The sequence below is a fragment of the Eutrigla gurnardus genome (genome assembly GCF_963514095.1).
Source record: "Eutrigla gurnardus genome assembly, chromosome: 12".
In the NCBI taxonomy this organism is placed as follows: domain Eukaryota; kingdom Metazoa; phylum Chordata; class Actinopteri; order Perciformes; family Triglidae; genus Eutrigla; species Eutrigla gurnardus.
Window position 1 is genome coordinate 5983372 of NC_139926.1, and position 20799 is coordinate 6004170.

Consider the following 20799-nt stretch of genomic DNA (forward strand, 5'->3'; position numbering starts at 1 on the left):
ACGAAAAGATGATGAATCATGCAAAGGAACAGACTGTGTTTGTGTTGTGTCTTACTTTGGAGAGTTGTCATGGTCGAACAGGCTCTCTTCATCCTACACCACAAGCTGCTGGTTGTCGTCATGCTCCACAGTCCCAGATGTAGTCTTTCACAGTGGGTCCAAACAGACGAGAGGACAACCACCACCAGGACTCACTAGGAGTAACGACGGAGTGTGATGGAGAAGCTGGAGGGGCACAAAGTGAACGTAAGGGATGCGAGACCTTTGACATGTGTACAACATGTACAAAGTAGCTATATGGTTATTTCAGCCATGAGTGATGAAACATTGTTGGTGTCTACATGGAAGTAAGCCCGCGCCGCTGCTGTGTGAACGTGGGGGAAACACTGGGTGTGTGAATTTTCTCCGCCGCTGCAAGAAAAATCCTTTAAAAAAAAATATATTTTTTTGTTTTTTTTTTGTTTGTTTTTTTACGTAGCTCCTTTTAGAAAATGTACAGCGCGTAACGTCAATTGCGCAGCACGTGGCACATCGTCACGTAACCAACATCAAAGAAGAAAAATACACAGCGAGTGTGGCAGTTGTTGGCAGTAGGCTACCCTACACGGTTGCAAAGTTACATTGATTCTAGCAGTAGCGAGTGAAGCGGAAGATCGAAGAAAGAAGGAAAGAGTGAGACAGACAGAGAGAGAGAGAGACAGAGAGAGAGAGAGAGAGAAAGTAAGTAAGTTGCTAAAATGTGTCGCTACATGACCACCAGTGTTAAAAACCCTCTGAGCCCAATCATTTTATCTATAAACCGCAACCTCCGTGCCGTTTTTCCTCTAGTATTGTGTGTGTGTGTGTAGGCCTATGTGTGTGTGTGCGTGTTGTCGCTCTTTTTGGGATCACTCATAGCCTTTACAGGAGCTTATATCCAGTCAGGAATTTATAGCCGAGGTATTTTCGGGAACTTTGAAAAATGAATCCATACTGTTAGATCCGATGTTGTTCTTTATTGCCATATAAAATCCGTTTTCATCGCGTATTTTAGTTAGGGATTTGTTAGCGCAGCACAGGTAGGCGGCTGCGACGCTGCCGCCGTGTGACCGCAGGCACTCCACAACCGCACGTGAGAGACAGATGGCTTTGAATGTCCATCGCTTGTGTCTCAACTTGCGCCACAAGAGGCGGCCGCAGCACGGGTAGCGTCCACGACACTGTCCTGTGACCGCCATCCAACCATTCAGACAGACTTTTTTTGGTCCATGTCTAAAAATAAATACATTGACATGTGATTTTGTTGTTCTGGTTTTGTTTTTTGCCAGTGCCATACAGACACAATGCTTTGGGATATGTGGTATTTTACATATTTGAAAAGAAACTATTGTACTGTCACTTTCATAGAATCGGCTTCTTTATTTTATAAAATATCTACAACAAATATTAACTGTAGAATCGAATCGTATCGTTACACTGTATGGAATCGATTCAAATCAAATCGGTCTGTAATAAAAGGATATCGTTTTTGAATCGAATAGTAACCTGTGTATCGAGATGCATATCGAATTGTTTATCACAAAGAGATGTGCAACCCTAGTTAATATCAGAATATATTTTGATTGGTGCTATTAAGTTTAACTTTCCTTGACAGAGATCACAAACATGTTGGGTTTGGCCCCTACCTTTCTTATGGGCAACTTTTGCAGCCAATTTTGTTTCTGATGAAGTTCACTTCCAATTGTGGAATGAACCCTTCACTTCGGCCAATGCAAACCAATTTCCCCTCTCCTTTCCTTGCAGTGTGATGGCGCGAGGTAGCTGTCAGAATCAATCACATAATTTTGTAGTTTAATGTCCAATTAGTATTCCAAGGTCCTTTTTAAATAAGCAGTTTGTCAACATTGTCAAGCACTCTGCACTGTTGCGCTTGTCCTTGGCTTATGGGCCAATCAAATTTGATGAAGCATCCAATCAACACAGATCATGAGGAGCCAGCCAACACTTAAGTGCCTATGTCATGGTGTGTATTAATTTGATTTATAATCCTTGGTTTGCGCATGGACTGCATCATGAAAAGCCATGAGGCCAAGAACACATTAAAGCTCCTGGCCTTTGCCTTTATTAGCTTGGCTACCTGCCTGTTCCACGGAGGGAGAGATTGAGGAGGATTTGGACACATCCTCATTTGGTGGCATAAGGACGTTAGTTACCTGCTGGCAAGTAGGGAAACACAAATACAAGGGGACTGATTGGCTACTTTGTGGTGTGTGAACCAGTGCATTAGAGGCCGTCCACACGTACCAAATCATTGTTTTTTCTCTGTTTTCCTTGGCGTCGTTTTAAGAAAATCTGTGTGCACACAAATCCACTGTAATCGACTCTCCAGGCCTATATTTGGCGCAGTTTCTGCTACAAAAATACACCAAAAATGGCGAAGAAGAGACGGAGCATGGAGAAGTAAACACGTTGCTTGACCGGATGTTTGCTGTTGCTATGGCAACAAGTGAAAGCTACGGCTGCTATCCACCCGGCCACCCGATCAATAAACACCCATAAGATGACAATTTGGCCTCAAGTGCCGGTTGTTTGTTAGCATCGTAAAAAAGTAGCAAATCTGCATTTTTACCCCCCGGAATATCGCCCCCCCTCTCTCAGCTCCGGTTTTTTCATACAGTGGTCCTAATACGCCGTCGTACAGAGAAGCAGAATATCTGCTGCTGCACAATCACAAGCACGTAGGCCGCATATCAGGGGCCTGGTCCTGGTCTGGGTCCTAGGGGCAGCTGGCTGAGGAGAGCATTTCATACACCCCTCTCCCGAGCAACACTTTCCAGTTCCATCTGGGGGACCCTGAGGATATAAACCCTCCAGCGTCTTCTGTGTCTACCCTGGGGCCTCTTCCCATCCTGATCAGATGCTTAGACCACCTCAACTGAGCTCCTGACCTTATCTCTGAGGCTGACCCCAGTCACCCGACCAAGAAAGCTCATTTCGGCAGCGTGTATCTGCGCTCGACCCAAACTAATGCCCATACGAAGGCTTGGAACTTAGGTTCACTGGTAAATCAAGAGCTGTCTTTCCGATTCAGCTCCCTCTTGATCACAACGGTACAACGCTTGCATCACTTCTGATGCTACAGCAAATCGCTTGTCCACCTGACGATTAATTTCCATGCAAATCACAAACAGGATTACCTAATCAGACCCTCTCTACAAAAAAAGGTTAAACTTTGTATTAGAACGTTGAGTTGGAGTTTCATAGAGAAGAATCCCCTTTTTGAACTGTCAGGCAGGAAAAGGTTGCACACAGTACACAAATAATGATGATGAATTTTTAGGGTTGAACAATGAAGCTTAAGATGGACAGATAAGAAAGTCGGCAGCTAGACCGACCACATAGAGAATGAAATCCACAGATGTCCATAAAACCAGACAGTGACCGACAAGACCACATAGAAAGGAAATGTACTTCTCCGAGGTTGTGGATGACACATGAGCTCAGGGCTGTGGAGGAGGAAAAGGTTTGAAATTGAAAGAGGGCAGCAGTGCTTCACTAAAAACTGGCACACATTTCCCTCCCTTGGCTGTGTCATCTTCTCTGTTTGCCCTGGAGCGCCTCTACTCAGCATCAGCCTGCATGTCAGGGCTCATCTCACAATCTCTTGCTCTTTTTTTATACGCAACCTCCTCCCGGAGCCAATCTCTTTAAGCCTCCTATGAAGAATAGGATTTGTATTTTATCCAGTAGACACATGTCATACTGATACAGGGAAAGTCATGAAACTTAAATACAAATAGCTAAACAATCACAACTGTGTGCTGCACCAACAAAATGTTTACCAATGTGTCCTCAGTTTGTGTTAATAGGGTTCATTCGTCTGTGTGTGTGTGTGTGTGTGTGTGTGTGTGTGTGTGTGTGTGTGTGTGTGTGTGTGTGTGTGTGTGTGTGTGTGTGTGTGTGTGTGTGTGTGTGTGTGTGTCAACTTCAAAATCTCACAGGCAACAGGTCAACATCTGTGTGTGGCTCGACATCAGGAAAACTTTGATTGGGTGGCATCATCTTCCAGATTAAAGTCTCTGGGGTCATCCCCTCCATTAAGCTCTGCTCAATCACCAGTGGTTTTCTGTGTGTGTATGTGGTGGTGTTTTCTTTTTTCTGGGAATCTATTTAATCCTTAAGGCTTTTACACACCACAGGGCTTAAAGTATCCCGGCACTGTGCCAGATTTCCGATGTATGGCGTTTGGCTGCGAAAAAACGAGTTCATGAGTTTGTCTGCCAATGATATTAGAGGAACACAACTCTTCCTCGCTCAAACTACATTATTAGCCAATCAGAAGTAGAATCCTGGGGAAGATACCCTCGTAAATTGATAAAGGATTAAACAATAAATGGCACTGGGTGTGGATGGAAGAGCTAGGGAAAGATTGATTCTGCACTTTGTCCTCGAGAACGCTATATATGCCCCCCCCCCCCCCCCCCCCCACACACACACACACACAGACACACAAGCAAGGATAACGCATGACCTTTCTAAGGAAATTCACTTCAAGCTGGGTTAAGAAAAGCATGGTTCAACCAGTGTCACACACACACACACACACACACACACACACACACACACACACACACACACACTATAAAACAGTTCAGGCTCAACCCCTGTGACACCAGGGGCGTGATGAATAAATGACACAGAATGGGAAATACTCTGTGCTGCCTTTGTCATATCAAGGTTGAAAGGAGTAATACAGTTTGCTACTCAACCCGTTCCACAGCTTGAATGATTGATGGATGCCAACAGCATTTCTTATCTTTTTGTTTGCTATATATTCACATTCTGTGTGAAAGTATTCATGACAGAATTGATTGAAACAATATATTGACATGACGATTAATTGCACAGAAAGTTTTCCTTTGTTTGTGTCAAGGCCTTCCAGCGTTATTTGGTTTGAGTTGAGCCGTTGTTGGAGCCAAGATGTATCTCATTTAAGATCTCCATGTGCAAGACATTCAGCATTTGATTGATTGAGTTGATTTATTAATAGCTCTGCCTCGAGGCGGCTAAACGAAAAACAAAGTGTTGTATTGTAATCCACATAATACAAGCGTGGGGTTATCGGGGTAATTTGTCAAGAATGTTTAATCACATAGTAATTATTAATGTTCATCATTTAGTAAAACAACTATAGAGCTGCTTTTTGTTCTGCACTGAATGTTTGTTGGTTTCTGTACTGGTTTTACTAACCGCTTGACTGATACCAGGAACAGCTGCTGTGACTGAAATCGCATTATGCCAAAATCCTAATTATATCAACGTTGAGTAAAATGATGATGCACATTGAGACATCATTATCCAGACATTTTTACCGAGCCATTGTCCTGAGGTACAATCGCTTTAGCTGCAGGATTTGAGGCTCTGACATTGTGCTCTTGCTCTGGCAAGTAAGGAGACTTCCCATCTTCTAATATGCTGTATTTGTTGTCATTTGTTATTTTTCAGATGATGAAGCATGCATGGGACAGCTACCGACAGTACGGCTGGGGTCACAACGAGCTGAAGCCCCTCGCCAAGAAAGGACATTCCACAAATATCTTTGGTAAGCCAGAGAAACCCCTCTCTCCACTGCCGGCTGTGCCCATTGGCAGTTTGCTCACACAGTTGTAAATCACACATGGATGCATGCATGAATGCACACACTCTCCGTCTCTCTCACACTATCTCTCTCTCTCTCACACCTCTCACACACATGCCCTGCCTTTTCCCTTGTGGACAAGGTTATGTGATAATGCCTCCAGCAGGATGCATATCACTTTGAGAGGATGATCATGGAATCCACAAGCAGAGGAACACACATCAGTGACATGCCAGATAAAAGACAATATATTTGAAGTATTTGAAATGTTTCTCAAGCCATTACACTGTAACACATTACAATGCATTAGACAGTGGGAGCACACACTTGGCACTGTCTTGTCAGGGTCCAGTCATGAGGGAAATTCCTGTTAGAGACAGGCACGTAACCATTGGCAGGGATTGTTGTTTTCCCACAGAGAGATCAATCCAGTGAAGCCTCTCATCATCTGTGATTTGTATTTTGGAGGCTGTTGTTTTTGGTATCCACCTCTGCAGCTACCATCTCTGGTAGTACAGGTCACAATGGGAGAAATATCAGTTTTCACTGAACACACACAGTTTTTATAATGATCAAATTCAATTTTGAAAAATAGACTCTGAATTACGTACAACTTAGTTATGCAGACCAGAGCTGTCCTCCAAACCTCATTGAATCAAATTATCAGTTGACAGGCACTCAAGTCGAACCTTGAACATAGATGATAACAGAACAGCATGGCCTATGCACTTTCCCCCGCAAGGTAAAATAATTAGCGTACTCCGACAGTTGACCCTGCTCAACACCTGCACCAATAACAGCTGAGCAAGCTTGGAACCAAGCAGACCCGTGGTCAACTCTCCACTTTCCTGTAATATTTTGATATGCTATTCTATATGCTAGGCTCGTCTGTCACAGCTAAAGTTACTATGTAATGTCACACAGGGTATAAAATTAGATTTTTGACCCACCTGCCAATGGCAGGTAGGGTCTGAAATTTTACCGGCCAAAATGTATTTTTACCGGCCACTGAACTGTGGTCTTTCACGGACTCCAGTTTCATTGTGCTCGTTCCGACCACGAACGAGCAGGAACGGTTGGACGAGTGCCGTTGACAGATGTTGCACTTCATTGTATTCGCACCGCTGTTGTACACTAGCCACTCTCTTCTCACCCCCATTTCATTGAACCGCCACTTTTCATTAAATTTTCTTTTAGGCTGTGTTCCTCCACAGCTCTCCTCCTGAGGTCTCTTTTCGGGTGGTTTTACACCCGCAATGTGTCGCCACATCTTTAATTTCTTCTGTTTAAACCTCTTCGTATTCGATTCGTAGTCGTCGTCTTCTTCTTCGTCTCCTTTCTTCTTCTTCTCTTTTGATACATTTTTAAATGTTGAAAGACGGTGGACAGCGAGGGACAAATTTGAAATTTGAAACGCAATCAGTAGATCTGCAGCCTGTAGAATTGTGTCTGTCACTGTTTGGAATTTATGTTTAAAGTTACATAGCAAAGTCGGCATATTTCAGCAGCCTGCCAATGGCGTGTGACCTATTTATTTTACTCGCCAAAACATATTTTTACCCGCATTTAGCGAGTGGCGGGTGCCAATTTTTAACCCTGATGTCACATCACATTACTCTGTATGTGGTCAGCTTTTAAATTAGCGTATACTTTGCTTCCTTCCTTTTCTGTAGTAATGTTTAAGAGATTTGGAAAAGGACAGGTATGGATTATTGTTAGCCAGAAAAGATCAAGGTTAGCGTTCCTTTATTATTTTCTATGTACGGCGATGTACTGTACAGCACAGCTGTGTCCCCGAAGTGACCTTTTGGTGTTCTTTATTTGGATACGACGTCTAACATCCCATCTGGAAAGGTCCAAGTCCTTGCTGTTGGCTTCTTCTAAAAGTTGAACAGAGTATAATAGTGTGCCAGTGAAGACAGGGAAGACTTCAAGCTGGTAAACCTGGATGTAATCGATGGCATCTCCCTGTTGTTTCCTGAATGAACCCAGCAGCTGGCACTGGCCAGGTACATGTTGGCACTGGTGGACATGAGACACCACACTAAAATACATTTTTCCCAGATTATTTTCGGTGTTGACACGGTCAATACTCAAGAAAAAAAAACACTACTTTATTTTTTCACACTAGCTCATCACTGTGGACGACGCTGCAAATAGACTCTTGTCAGGCATCACCATGCCACCTTGCCGGTGTGCTGCAGGCATCCTTTGCATTCTATATTATTCCCCTGTCACGATTGAGGAAATCATTTACACTTCCAATTCATTTATTGTATATACATTCAAATACATTCTAATTCTGAATGATATACATATTGGTCTTTGCTTAGTGTGAATTCATGCATGTGACAATGTTGCCTTGTGCTTGTTAATCATATTTTTTCAGTTGCCAGTGTGATCTATGAGATTTCCTGTGTGTGTGTATGTGCTTGCTTGGATGCATGCTTATGAGGCCTTTGTGTGAAATTATAATTTTCCGTCTGGCAAATTGGCCGGAGGCACCTGTGTTATTTTATGAGCTGCTGCTAAATGGTCGAAAGATGCTGTTTATGTGTGTTTCCACGGTCTGAAATTAGCACCCGCCACTCGTCAAATGCGGGTAAATTGCTGTCAGCAGCGGTTGAAATTGCCAGCTGATCCACCACTTTGGCAGACAGGGATAACCATAAGGGATGGGAATAAAGGAACATTTCCCACCGAGAACTGGAGAAGTGGTCGGATTACTTGGAATGGCATGCCTCTGTGACTGTGGATTCCTCTTACTGATTCTCTCCGACAGTCACATGCACAATGATGTTACACCATACATAAGCTGTATCATATTTGTGACCAGCCAAGGCAAAACCAGGAACAAGTCAGCCTCGGGGCATTTTGATTACACAGATTCTGAAAGTGTAGTTTCTAAGCTTTCCAATGATGTCTAACACATGGAAATCCGATAATATTTGACGAAGTTGTGGCAATTTGAATGTATGCTTCTCTGAAAACCGTTCACTGAGAAAACTGGCCTGAAAGATATGCAAATCTCACCTCACCTCACCTCACCTGGCCAGATAGGAAAGACATTTGCATCTCATTCAGATAAGCCCTCCCCCCTACAGATGTCACTCAGTTATATCTGCTATCTGTTAGCCTGCAGGCACCGTCTAAGTAGCTAGTGCTAATGATTCAGCAACTAGCCTATTGTCCTCAGGTAGGCTAGTTGCTAAACTATTAGCATCACACTCAATTCAAGCAATGCCAACAGGCCCCTTGGAACATTGCCAAAACCTCCCATTACAGCTTAGTTCGATGTGCAAATCCTTTTAAAACAACAGTACTGAGCTAACTTAGCCAGCTAAGCAAAGTAGATAACTTGGATGTTAACGGAAACTCACCCCACTAAGAAACTGAAAAAGTATTCCTGAAAAAGTATTCCTGCAGACTTCTCCTTTCTTCTTCCGTAGCATTTGCAGTCAAAGTTACGGATTTCCTCCGTTTCGCTGTCTTTATCCCGTTGAAATGTAACCATAGCGTCTGATATCTTCCGCTCCAGCTGATTGGCTGCGGGGCGCTGTATAATTAGCCATGTGTGCCGCTTCTAACGTGATTGGCCGAAAAAATAACAACAGCGCGTGAATGGCCAACGGTGATCAGTATGGAAATGAACTGCATAGCCACAGACAGACAGACACAGTGAGGTCCCTCACTCAACTTACTACAGAGAATTGTCCCACAAAGCAACGTTGCAGAACCAAACTAAGGTAACGTAGTAACTGTTACTGTCTTTGGCAACGGGGAAACAAATACCGCAGCTGTACGTGGAGAAGCGTCCTTCCTCCCGCCCGTCCTACCGACTCCTCCTCACATTTCTGCCCGATAAACAGCGTCTGTCACCGGCAAAAAAAACTTTAACTCACCGAGTGTTTATGATGAAAAAAAATCTCCGCGACGGTCAGCCCTCCGGACCGAGACTTCAGTGAACTTTAGCCTCCGTCGGGTTTTGAGTGACAGGGAGACTCCAGGGAAACCCCTTGAAAACGCACACACGTCATCATCATGACGTGTACCGGGACGTCTCTTTGCGCTGCTTTCTGTGAATTACACAGCGGTTCGTCTTTACTCCAGCGGTGCTTCGCTCCGTGTGAACGAACAACGGCGGAGAATTAGCGAACGACCGCTGCGGTGTTTGTGGTGTTACTTACAGCTCATAGTGCTGATCTGGACCGGAAGTTGTGTCGCGATTCTGCCTTCTCGTGGCGCGAGACAGGTTCGTGGATCTGAGTGTCGCGATTTCAGCTTCGATACGTGTATCGTTACAGCCCTAGTGGCCAGTAACACACAAGCGAGACACAAGGCAAGGAATTGAGCCTCGCACTCTTCACAAAAACAACTTCCATTATTGATGAGATATATCCTGTCCTACAGAACTTGGCTGTATTGATTATGTGTGTGCATGTGCATCTTGGAAGAGAGAGAAGCACAGCGAAGGCAATATATTGGAGATTCAGTAGACCCTTGTTGCTACAACTATTAGGAGCATTGACAGCTTGGACCAAAGGGACGCAGACGTGCAGAAAGGCTGAGTGATTGGATAGAAACTAGGGATGCAACAATACAGTTAGCCCATGCTTCAATACGTACCTCGGTTCTTGGGTTACGGTTTCAGTTCAGTTTCGGTACACATTTTTTTTTTTTTACACATTCAGACACATTCAAGTGTATTGTAATTAAATAAATAAATACGTTAAAAAAATGAACACTTTCAAATGCAAAAGTGCTTCTTAGCCTTAACGACTGGTATAGGATAAAAGGGGGTAAACAATTTCAAAAGTAAATGTACATGTAGAACATAAAGTCACATAAAGTCACTGTTTTAAATAAATATACCTGTAAACATATAGTCATTGATTTAAATAAAAAATCCTGTACTTCAGTAGCGTATATATGATGGTACAGGGGGACGGGTTCGGAGTACTGCTCTTCATCTCCACTCCAACATATAGCGGACGTCACAGTGAGATAACTCTGTCGCCCGAGAGCTCCAACTATCCGTGGTCAGTGCTCGGCTCTGTGCTTTAGCCAGTTCCACGTCCATGCCTTTCTGTTGTTTTATAGAAGTCGGGAATTATGTTAGTGCTGAAAAGTGTAGCACAGATGAAGCGTTTTGATTAGGTGACGGAAGCCCGCAACTACGGAAAAGGGCTGCAAATCTTTAGCAATAAACATCCCACTGCACTTGTTGTGTTCTTACATTTACATTTAGGGCATTTAGCAGACGCTTTTGTCCAAAGCGACTTACAATAAGTACATTTGCCAAAAGAAAGAAACCACAACATATCATTGCCGATAAAGAGCGAAAAAATAGAAACAAGTGTTCCTCGTAGTCCTCGTCTGAGTAAAGTAGTAGCTGTTCAGCAAGTATACCTTAAGAACAACAGTGCTATGAGCAAAGAGCTATAGGTAAGAACATAGACGTGCTTTTTTATTTTGGGGGGGGGGGGGGGGGGGGTGTTAGTGGGTCATGCTATGTAGAGTCGAGGTGAAGTCTGAACAGGTGAGTCTTGAGCCTTTTTCGGAAGATGGCTAGTGACTCAGCTGTCCTGACATTGGTCGGGAGTTCGTTCCACCACTGAGGACCAGAACAGAGAAGAGTCTGGACTTTGCTGAGCGACATTTGTTTGATTTCAGCGATGGTGGTACCAGCCGGCCAGCTGAAGTAGAGGAGCGAAGTGCTCGCTTCGGGGCATGAGGTTTGACCAGTGTTTGAAGGTGGACAGGTATAGCCATTTAACTTCAGTTTTGAAACTAACACCAGAACACTTTTATATTGAAATATGTCTTTTGCTGGTGCATTATGTTTCTGCATCAGGCTGGAATAGAGCAATCTTCCTACCTGACAAAAGCAGGACATATAAACAGCAGTTTGCATACAATTAGCTTTTTATGAAACATGCCCCGTGTAAAGTTGTTAAAGCTAACAGGGCAGAGCTGTGATTACTCGCTCCACACCTTCGTCTTGATCTGACCAAAGACAAGAGGCCACAATGGTAACAAGAGGACTGGGCCTCGCATTGTGGCATCAGACATAACCTCGAGGTTGCTGCTTGGCTCTGCTCTGTCATGTTTCTTTCTTTCTTTTCCTTCTTTACTTCTGTGGAGAATTAGTGGAGCTGATTTTGAGTACAGATACAAACGGGGCCTTTGTGTGGAGGATAAGCGGTTCAAGCAAGGATAACACATGACCTTTTTCTGAGGAAATTCACTTCAAGCTGGGTTAAGAAAAGCATTCAATTCAGTTCAATTAAATTTTATTTATAGTGACAAATCACAACAGAAGTCATCTCAGGACACTTAACACATTGAGCAGGACCAGAATACGCTCAACATTTCCAGAGTCAACACATTTTCAAGTTCAAGTCCTAACATCACCCAGGAACAAGCGTTACAGCGACAGTGGCCAGAAAAAACTGCCTTAATAGGCTTTTAGGCAGAAATCTGGTGCAGCCCAGGCCCTTGGGTTCCAACTGCATTTGGTGTTGGTAGTATGGTAGTAGTAGCATTAACAGTAGTGGTGGTATTAACAGAAGCAATAGTATCAGCAGTAGTAGTCCATGGCAGCAGGCACAGCCACACCGAGATGGATCGATCCCAACCACGTCACCGTAGACCAAAAAGCAGGAGTAGTTGAGCAGCATCACAGCAGCAGGTGGAGCTACTATATGGTGTTTCCAGCTTCAGGCCAGTTAAGCATGGTTCAAGCAGTGTCACACACACACACACACACACACACACACACACACACACACACACACACACAGAGTAAGAATTCCCAAGTGTAAGTGAATGAGGAAAATCGGCAAACTGTATTGATTGAGCCTGAAAGCTTTTGACACTTATTGAGGTTGTTGTTCAGTCAAAGCAAAGGCCGGCCTTCACGGGCTGCTGAAGTGGCCTTGTTTATTGTAGAAGGATGACACAAGCTCTGATCTTTGAACACACTCCTCAGTATTTGCTGGAAAATGCTCTCAGGGGACGCAGGTCAGTTTACATTGACCCGGCCTTCAGTGAAAGTCCAGACCGGAGACTCGTCAACCCACAGTAGTGGACAGAAATGCAAATTTTGCCATTTTGGAGTTGCAGTTCTTCAGGTGAGATGAAATGAAGCACACATCACCTGATTCTGGATATAAATTGAAGTTGAATGAGACAGGTCTCTCATTACATGACCCTCAAATGTATTACATTTCAATAATCAATAATTCCTGGGAGTAATTAACAGAGAAACAAATGTGGCTTCTCCACTGTGAGGATTTGCTGCTACCTGGGTTCAATATTATTGTTTAATACTTTAGATTAAATTATTCATTGTTTAATAGAAACAACATCAGTAATGACAATAGCCAATAATATTTGCATGCCTCAACAAACCAGAATACATTTTAAACGACAGGAGAGAGACAGTTGCTTAGTAGTAGGGAAAACAGTGATTGGTCTTTGCTAATTATTATTCAGTGGTTGGAGGATGACTTGAGGTTCTGCTTTAGAAATACTTTTCAGCCAACAATTGAGGATCCGGAGTGTTGTCAGTCCCGCAGTGCTTCTCTCTATAGCTGTCATTTGGCTTTTAATGACCTTATTGGAGCTATTTTAATGGAATTAACCTGCACACCTGGCATAGTGAGTCTTACTGCTTCATTGGTCTCCCAAAAGCTTCCTGTGATTTTTTAAAAATCTAAACTTGCAAGTGGTGAATCAAATTTCTCAGCAACAGTGGCATTTGACATGCTCACAGTAAATGATTATCACATACTGCGCCAGGCAAGCAGTTGCTAGGGGCCAGTTAGGTAGGCGGCAGTGGAGATGATTCTGAACTGGAACAGGGTTTAAACACCTCCCATTGCTGCAGCACTGGCACCTGCTTTCTCCGTCATGGGAACACTTTGGCTGTTTGCATCATGCTGCTGGGTAAGGCTGGGTATCCTTTGAAACTTTTAGATTCATATAACCTTGAATTCAATACCGATACCGCAAAAATATGTTTTATAATACTTTGCGTGAATAAAAATCTCACAGCCTCACTAGACCAACTATGTTTCTATAAATAACTACAGCTCATATCTCTGCTATATGTAAACTTGTTTGTTATGTAACATTCTGTTTTCTTGAGGTGACGGTTCATAATGAAAACAGTCTGTCATTGAGAATGACAAGTGTTATGAGTTCATTGTTAAGCGATGTTGCCAACATCAAAAGAAATGAAACATTCATTTCATCAACAAACTGTGGTCTCAAATTGAACATTTGAGCCTCTAAGGCAATGGAACAACTACCGTAAATCACAGAAGTTTTCCGATACAGGCTAGGATGGTCATTATTTGGTCGTGTGTGATCCAATACCCTGCCCTAGTTAAAATGTCATTACAATACAGCAAATCATAAATGTCACCATATGGGATCAGAGCAGAAATACTGTGTGGTCATGTATTTTGGGAAATAATTTAGCTCTATCTGATCATCTTCATGATACTCTGGTGATGAATGAAGGGTGCTCAATATACATTCTGTTTGGTTTAATGCCTCATCCACAGTCCTATAAAACCACAATACCAGTTCAAATACTGCTTTGATTCCCCGGCTTTTCTAATCAATAGACAGTGTAATCTTCTATAGGGCTATTGAACATTCGCTGCTTCTTGCTCTACCTCTGCAGGGAAACCTGGATACTGTGATAACCATGAAGTCAGACACTCTTGCTCATAGTCATTTAGCTTTACCCCCCCCCCCCCCCCCCCCCCCAAGCATCTAGGTCATGTCTTCAGAAGAATGGCTCCCAGGGATAAACAGTGCATTGCATCCTGGAAAGGGTTGTGTGGGGGCACCATGGCTATGCACCCATTGGTGTAAAGACCAATGAAACAGAAATGACACGTGCAGCTACAGAGTCACGCAAGGGCCCAAATTTAGTACTATAACAATACATTGTATATGGCCATGCACCACCAATATGTAGTTACCATGTGAAATGGCCAGTGGAATAGACTGGTACACTTACTGAAAAGCTGGAATAAAAAATCAATGCAATTGCAACACCTAATGCATGGCCAAATCGGTCACGCTACTGGGCAAAAACAACTAAGCCAGTGATAGTTTGTCTTCTGTCCACTGGTTGCTCACTGAGTTGGTTGATTTGGGTTCTTTTTGTTTTTGGTTCTTCTTGTGTGCTCAGTGTGTTTGTTTCCCTCTTTGCGTTGCTGTTAAATCAGGCCTTCGCATTCAGACGCTTTTCTGAAGGAAAGTGAATAAACATGACACAAAAGGCTGAGTAAGTTGGATGGGAAGAGTCCATTTCTTGAGAACAGAAACATGCAGTCAACTACTGTTGATCTGCTTATTTGCAAACCAGCAGTCCAGTCAAACTCTTCAAAGCCAAGATGCGTGAAATGTATTAAGCTCCAGTATATTGGTCCATGTTGAAATAAAGTGCTCTCTATGTGCCCTAGCAGGATGGATTGATTGCAAGGCAAGATATTAAATATGAAGACGGTAATCCTAGAGTGCCTCTTCAGTGATTATCTTAAACCATATGCATACCGCTTACTGTCAGCTGGGTGCTTTTATCCAAAGCACTTTACAGTTCAATTTATTTTTATCATGGTTGATTCCAGTAAGGACTAGAGTTCCTGATGTTATATTCCCTACACTGATGGGAGTTGAGAAAATGTGGACATTAAAAGTCATGCATCACGCACCCACTAGTTATTGACCAGTTCTCCTGTGGCTTTGTCACCTGATGTAGAAATCTTGTTTTATAGATGCCACTGAATTAGTAGCTAGTTGACAGCTTGTATTTGTATCTGCTATGTGTTGCTCCGGTAGATTTTTATACTAGTCAATTTACTTTCTCAGATTTTTGCAAATCTATTTTTAGAAGTATCTTCTGATCTATCTGGGTTTTCCAACAACCTTCTTAAGCTCAAAGGGATACTTCTGATTTTGTGTAGCGAGACTGTATCAGGTCACTGTATTATTTACAGTAGATGGAGTTGGAGAAACACACAGTATGCCAGCATGGATGCAAGGGATGTACTGCTGTTGATGGAAGCAGAAGCAAAACAGATTTTATACTTAGTATATAGTAGTATATATAATTATAAATTATATTTACTTATTATCTTGCCATCAGACAGCCCTTTCTGATGGGGATTTGAATCCGTTATCTACGCTGTCTTCAAAGCACCCAGATATGACTGATTAAAATGGTAATTTTACATCGCAGAACATGGGAGTTGAATCCAAACTAACCCTTTTAAAACCCCAAAGTCACAAAATACACAAGCTAACCGACCGTGGAGGCGGTAGTCTGGTCTGAGGTGAAATGTCTTGTTTTGTCATAGGAGCCTAGTGGCTTTGAAGAGAGCATAGAATATAAAGGGCTGTCTGACAGCAAGGTAAAAGATAATATTCAAAAAATAATCTCAAAGTGTCTGAAATACGTCCATAGCTGTACAATACTTTGCTCCTGTGGTAGTACTCCTGTGTTTCTCCTCACACCATCTACTGCAGGTGTTCTACTCAGTGACTATGGAGAAGTACCTCTTCCAAGCCCACTTAAAATAGACGGACCATTTTTTTTAATACACCCCAGGAACATGTCCTAATCTCTTTCATATTCATAAGCTCATAGCCACGGCTCCTCTGCCACGTTTCCACAAATAATAAAACACTTTGTATCCCTGGTTAATTAATCGACATAATGAATGCAGTGATTTCCCACGATGGGTGAGTTAAAGCGTCCGACTTTGAAAACAATGACACACTTGAAAGGACCACACGGAGCTTTTCTTTTCTTTTCTACTCAAATTTCTTCATGACTGTGGCAATGAAATATTTACAACCTTCATTGCATGTCTGTCTCTGAAGAGGGATCCCTCCTCTTGAAGGGGTTTTTGTATTTCACTCATCCAAATCAAGGCTCCATGGACAGAGGGTGTCATATGTTGTACTGATTCAGAAGCACTCTGAGGCAATTGATATAAGTGACATTGCTGATTTAACCTGCCTTATCTAGCTCTTTAAACGTTAACTCTTAGAGTTGGCTGAAAACACTATCTCCAGGCAACAATGACAACCATGAAAAATGGTCTTAAATATATTTTTTTAAGTTAACATACATCTATAACTCACTGCCTTGTAATGATTTGAAATGGCGAAAGGATGAACAATTGTACTCAAATTAGCTGTCTTATGTGAATAGAGACAAAATAAATCAGACTTAAAGGATTTTCTTATTTATTGAAAAAAAATGGATATATATGTAATATGTGCATTCAGAAATTATTATTTCACATTCTGTTATGTTGCAGCCGTATGCTAAAATCATTTAAATTAAATTGTTTCCCTTATCAATATCCACTCAATACACTATAATGACGAAGCAGAAATTGCAGAAAATATCTGCAAAAGTAAAAAGGGAAAAACTGAAATATCACATTGACATAAGTATTTAGACACTTTACTTGGTTGAAGCACCTTTGACAGCGATTACAACGTTGAGTGTATTTGGGTTTGACCCGACAAGGCTTGCACATCCGGATTTGGGGATTTCCTGCCATTCTACTCTGCTGATCCTCTCAAGCTCTGTCAGGTTGGATGGGGACCGTCGGTGGACTGCCGTTTTAGGTCTCTCCAGAGATCTTGGATTGGGTTCAAGTCCGGGCTCTGAGTGGGCCACACAAAAACGCTGAGGGTCATTGTCCCGTCAGAGGGTGAACCTTCGGTTCAGTCTGAGTGCTCTGGACCAGGTTTTAATTCAGAATGTCTCTGTACTTTGCTCTGTTCAGCTTTCCCTGCACAGTCCCTGCCTCTGAAAACACCCCAAACATGATGCTTAGAATTGAGGCCAAACAGATCAGTCTTGGTTTCATCAGATTAGAGATCTTCTTTCTCACAGTCTGATTGTCCTTTAGATTTTTTTTCAAACAGGCAGTCTTTCACTGGGGGGAGGCTTCCATCTGGCCACTCTGCCATAAAACCCAGATTGGTGGTGTTGCACTGATGGTTGTCCTTCTGGAAGTTTCTCCCATCTCCACACAGGATCTCTGGAGATCAGCTAGAGTGACCATCAGGATCTTGATCTGCTCTATTACCAAGGCCCTTCTCCCCCTATTGCTCAGTTTAATGGCAGCCAGCTCTCGGAGGAGTCCTGGTTGTTCCAAACGTCTTCCATTTAAGAATTATGGAGGCCATTGGGCTCTTTGGGTCCTTCAATGCAGCAAGACTTTTGGTAGCCTTCCCCAGATCTCAGATCTTTGCTCTGATATGCATTGTCATTTGTGAGACCTTATATAGAAAGGTGTGTGCCTTTTCCAAGTGTATTTTCTTTGTTTTCCCTTGAGTAGGACATTGACTAACATGACAACAGTCGAAGCTTTGACACATTTGAGTCAGACTTAGTTTGGCCCCTACAACATTTTCTGCTTTGCTGACTTTGATTGCCACGTTTGCAGTGGAAAAAGAAACTAAAGAAAGAAGTGAATTCTGGTCCCAACAAGATGTCAAAGTTTCCTTCAGAACTCTTCAATGTGGCGCCCCTTTACTCGCCTCTCTCCTATCAGATTAAAGTTTCAACAGAGCAGCTGGTGCCAAATTGGACAGTCGGAAGCAGGAGGATTTGCCTGCTGCTGAGTCCAGCAGGAATGTGCCTTTGTCCTTCAAACAAAGAAAAGGTTTTAGGAAAGTTTTATGAAAAACATTACCTTGTAAGTTCATCCCTGCAGGCCTTTTTTCTCCTTATTGTTCACATGTATGTGACCAGATGGTGAAAATAGCTACAGTATATCAAGAAGTACCACTGAATAATTGGATGAGTAATTTCAGAACTATTACCCACAATGCAGCTCTACATAACTCTGAGGCTGTTAGGGTCCTATTAATATTGGTGTAGCCCGTTACAGACTCAAGGGAGCTGAGGAATACTCTGGTGGGAGGGAAGCTGTGGAAAAGGAGCTTCCTTGTTCCTCCTACCTGCTTCATGTTTATGTCACATAACTGTGGAAATGCTGGGTGGCATTTTTTTCTAGAGGGACAGTTCACCCCTTACCTGTAATGCTATTTATCCCTCTTGTATTGGTGTGAGATGGAGATATTGGCTATAGAGACGTCAGCCTTGTCTCAAATAATGGGACTACATGGCATTTTGTGCCTGCAGCGCTTACCTGGCGATAGGTATGTAATTTACTCTAGCTGCCTGTGCTTCATATTGTTACTCTATGGATTTGTTTGTCACTGCAAAATGTCACCTCAGTGAGTCCACCACTTGCCGTAAGCCGGGTTAGTTTATACAGACGTTTGCCCGCTACACGGTTAACGGTTTATTGTGACCACACCTGTGACCATGCTGTCTAATCAGCATCTTGATCACATCCGTCAGGTGGGTGGATTATCTCGGCAAAGGAGGAATGCTCACTAACACAGATTTAAACACATTTCTGAACATAATTGGAAAGAAATTGTCCATTTGTGTACATTGAAAAAGTCTGAGATCTTTGATTTCGGCTCATGAAAGATTAGAGCAAAAGCAAAAGGGTTATGTTTATATTTCGGTTCATTGTAATTACAGTGTTATCAATCCATTTGACAGAAGTGATACATGTTATCAGAGCAGGGATAGCAGTGGTAACAGTAACCACAGACGTTATAGTAGAAAACGACTACTGCTTATGATGACAGCAGAAGAGGAGGAGATGATGATGTAAATATGAGTAAATAATAAGCCATTTTTAGTTTTTGCATCAGGCAAAACTCTAATCACGTAATTTACTCAACGTATGTTCGATGTCAAATATATTTGCTGTTGATAATACTATTATATTATTATATTATATAGATCCTCTATGGTTCTATAAGATAATGGAGGGAATAGTGACACAAACCAGAGAGAGAGAGAGAGCTTGTGAGAGCATTACACCTCAGCTCCTTCCCTCCTCTCCATCACTCACACTTTACATCCTGACTGACCAACCTGATCACTGTTCCTCCCAAAGGATGTTGGTAGTTAATCTGCATGGTCTTACATGTACCATCTCGCACTAGATATTGTAATGAAAGCAGTCCAACTTCATGTGAGGGGAGCACAAATTGGACGTTTCAAAGACTAGATCGTCATAACACGGTGTACAAAAGGAAACAAGAAGGCCAATTACACCCCAAGTTCCCAGCTCAAAGCCTACATTTTCTCTGTCACAGTTGGGCAGATGGATAATTTAGATTACTTTTCGGGTGTCTTTTTCCCAAAGAGGCAAAGAGATGGAGTGCATAATGTTAGTCTTTGTAGAAGTCTACGTTCACTGTGTCCTTGTCAGAGATTGTTGCCCTAAAGGAATACATGGCTTTAGTGTAGTCTGTACCTTGTTAAATCTCTATATACAATAACGCTTCACTATCCTTTTTAGATGCAACATTAAACCATAAAAGGCCCAAGATAGAATTAGAATCAGAGATTTTGACAAATGTGCCACCGTTTTATTCTGTATGAGAGAGAGAGACACATTTCTAAATGATTTTCCATGATAATAGGGTTGTTTAGTTTGGTCAGAAGTTGGCGCTATAGGCTGCGCTTTACGCAAGGAGTAGTAGCGAAATGGAAAACAAACAAGTTGCCATGGCCATCGTCGCCTACGAAAGAAAAATGGAGAAGGTCTTGAGGAATTTGTTTCAATTAAGCAAGATTTATTTGTTCTTTAATGTCAGCAAGAATTGTCCAAGACTGTGTGTGTGTGTTTGTGTGTGTGTGTGTGTGTGTGTGTGTGTGTGTGTTTGTCTGTGTGTGTGTGTGTGTGTGTGTGTGTGTGTGTGTGTGTGTATATATATATATACTGTTTTTGACAAAGGCATAAACCACCTCAAGCGAGCATACACATTCATATTTTTTGCAATTCAGGAAGCTTTAACCATTTTGCTGTTTCCAAACATTGTTACAACTTATTTACTTAAAAATGTGCATAAACATACATTAATGGAAACAATGGACTTTCTGTCTTGTCCAAATTGAACCAGGCAAATACCAAAGGCCACACAGCTACCATGTTATTTAAAACTGTGTATTCAAGGAAGGCTCTACAGTAAATAAATATATCACCATGACAGTAGATGCACTATATGCATCACTGTAGAAATGTCATATGAGAATTATAGGGATT

At 42.3% G+C, this 20799-nt stretch overlaps 1 protein-coding gene across 1 annotated transcript in view; it reads left to right on the forward strand.

Annotated features, from left to right (window-relative positions):
* The window catches only part of man1a2 (mannosidase, alpha, class 1A, member 2), a 158104-nt gene that overhangs the window by 69675 nt on the left and 67630 nt on the right, over positions 1-20799 (forward strand). The window contains exon 4 of the mRNA XM_084022624.1: positions 5485-5581. Coding sequence (XP_083878750.1) covers positions 5485-5581 — 97 coding nt within the window. The remainder of the gene's footprint in view (positions 1-5484; positions 5582-20799) is intronic.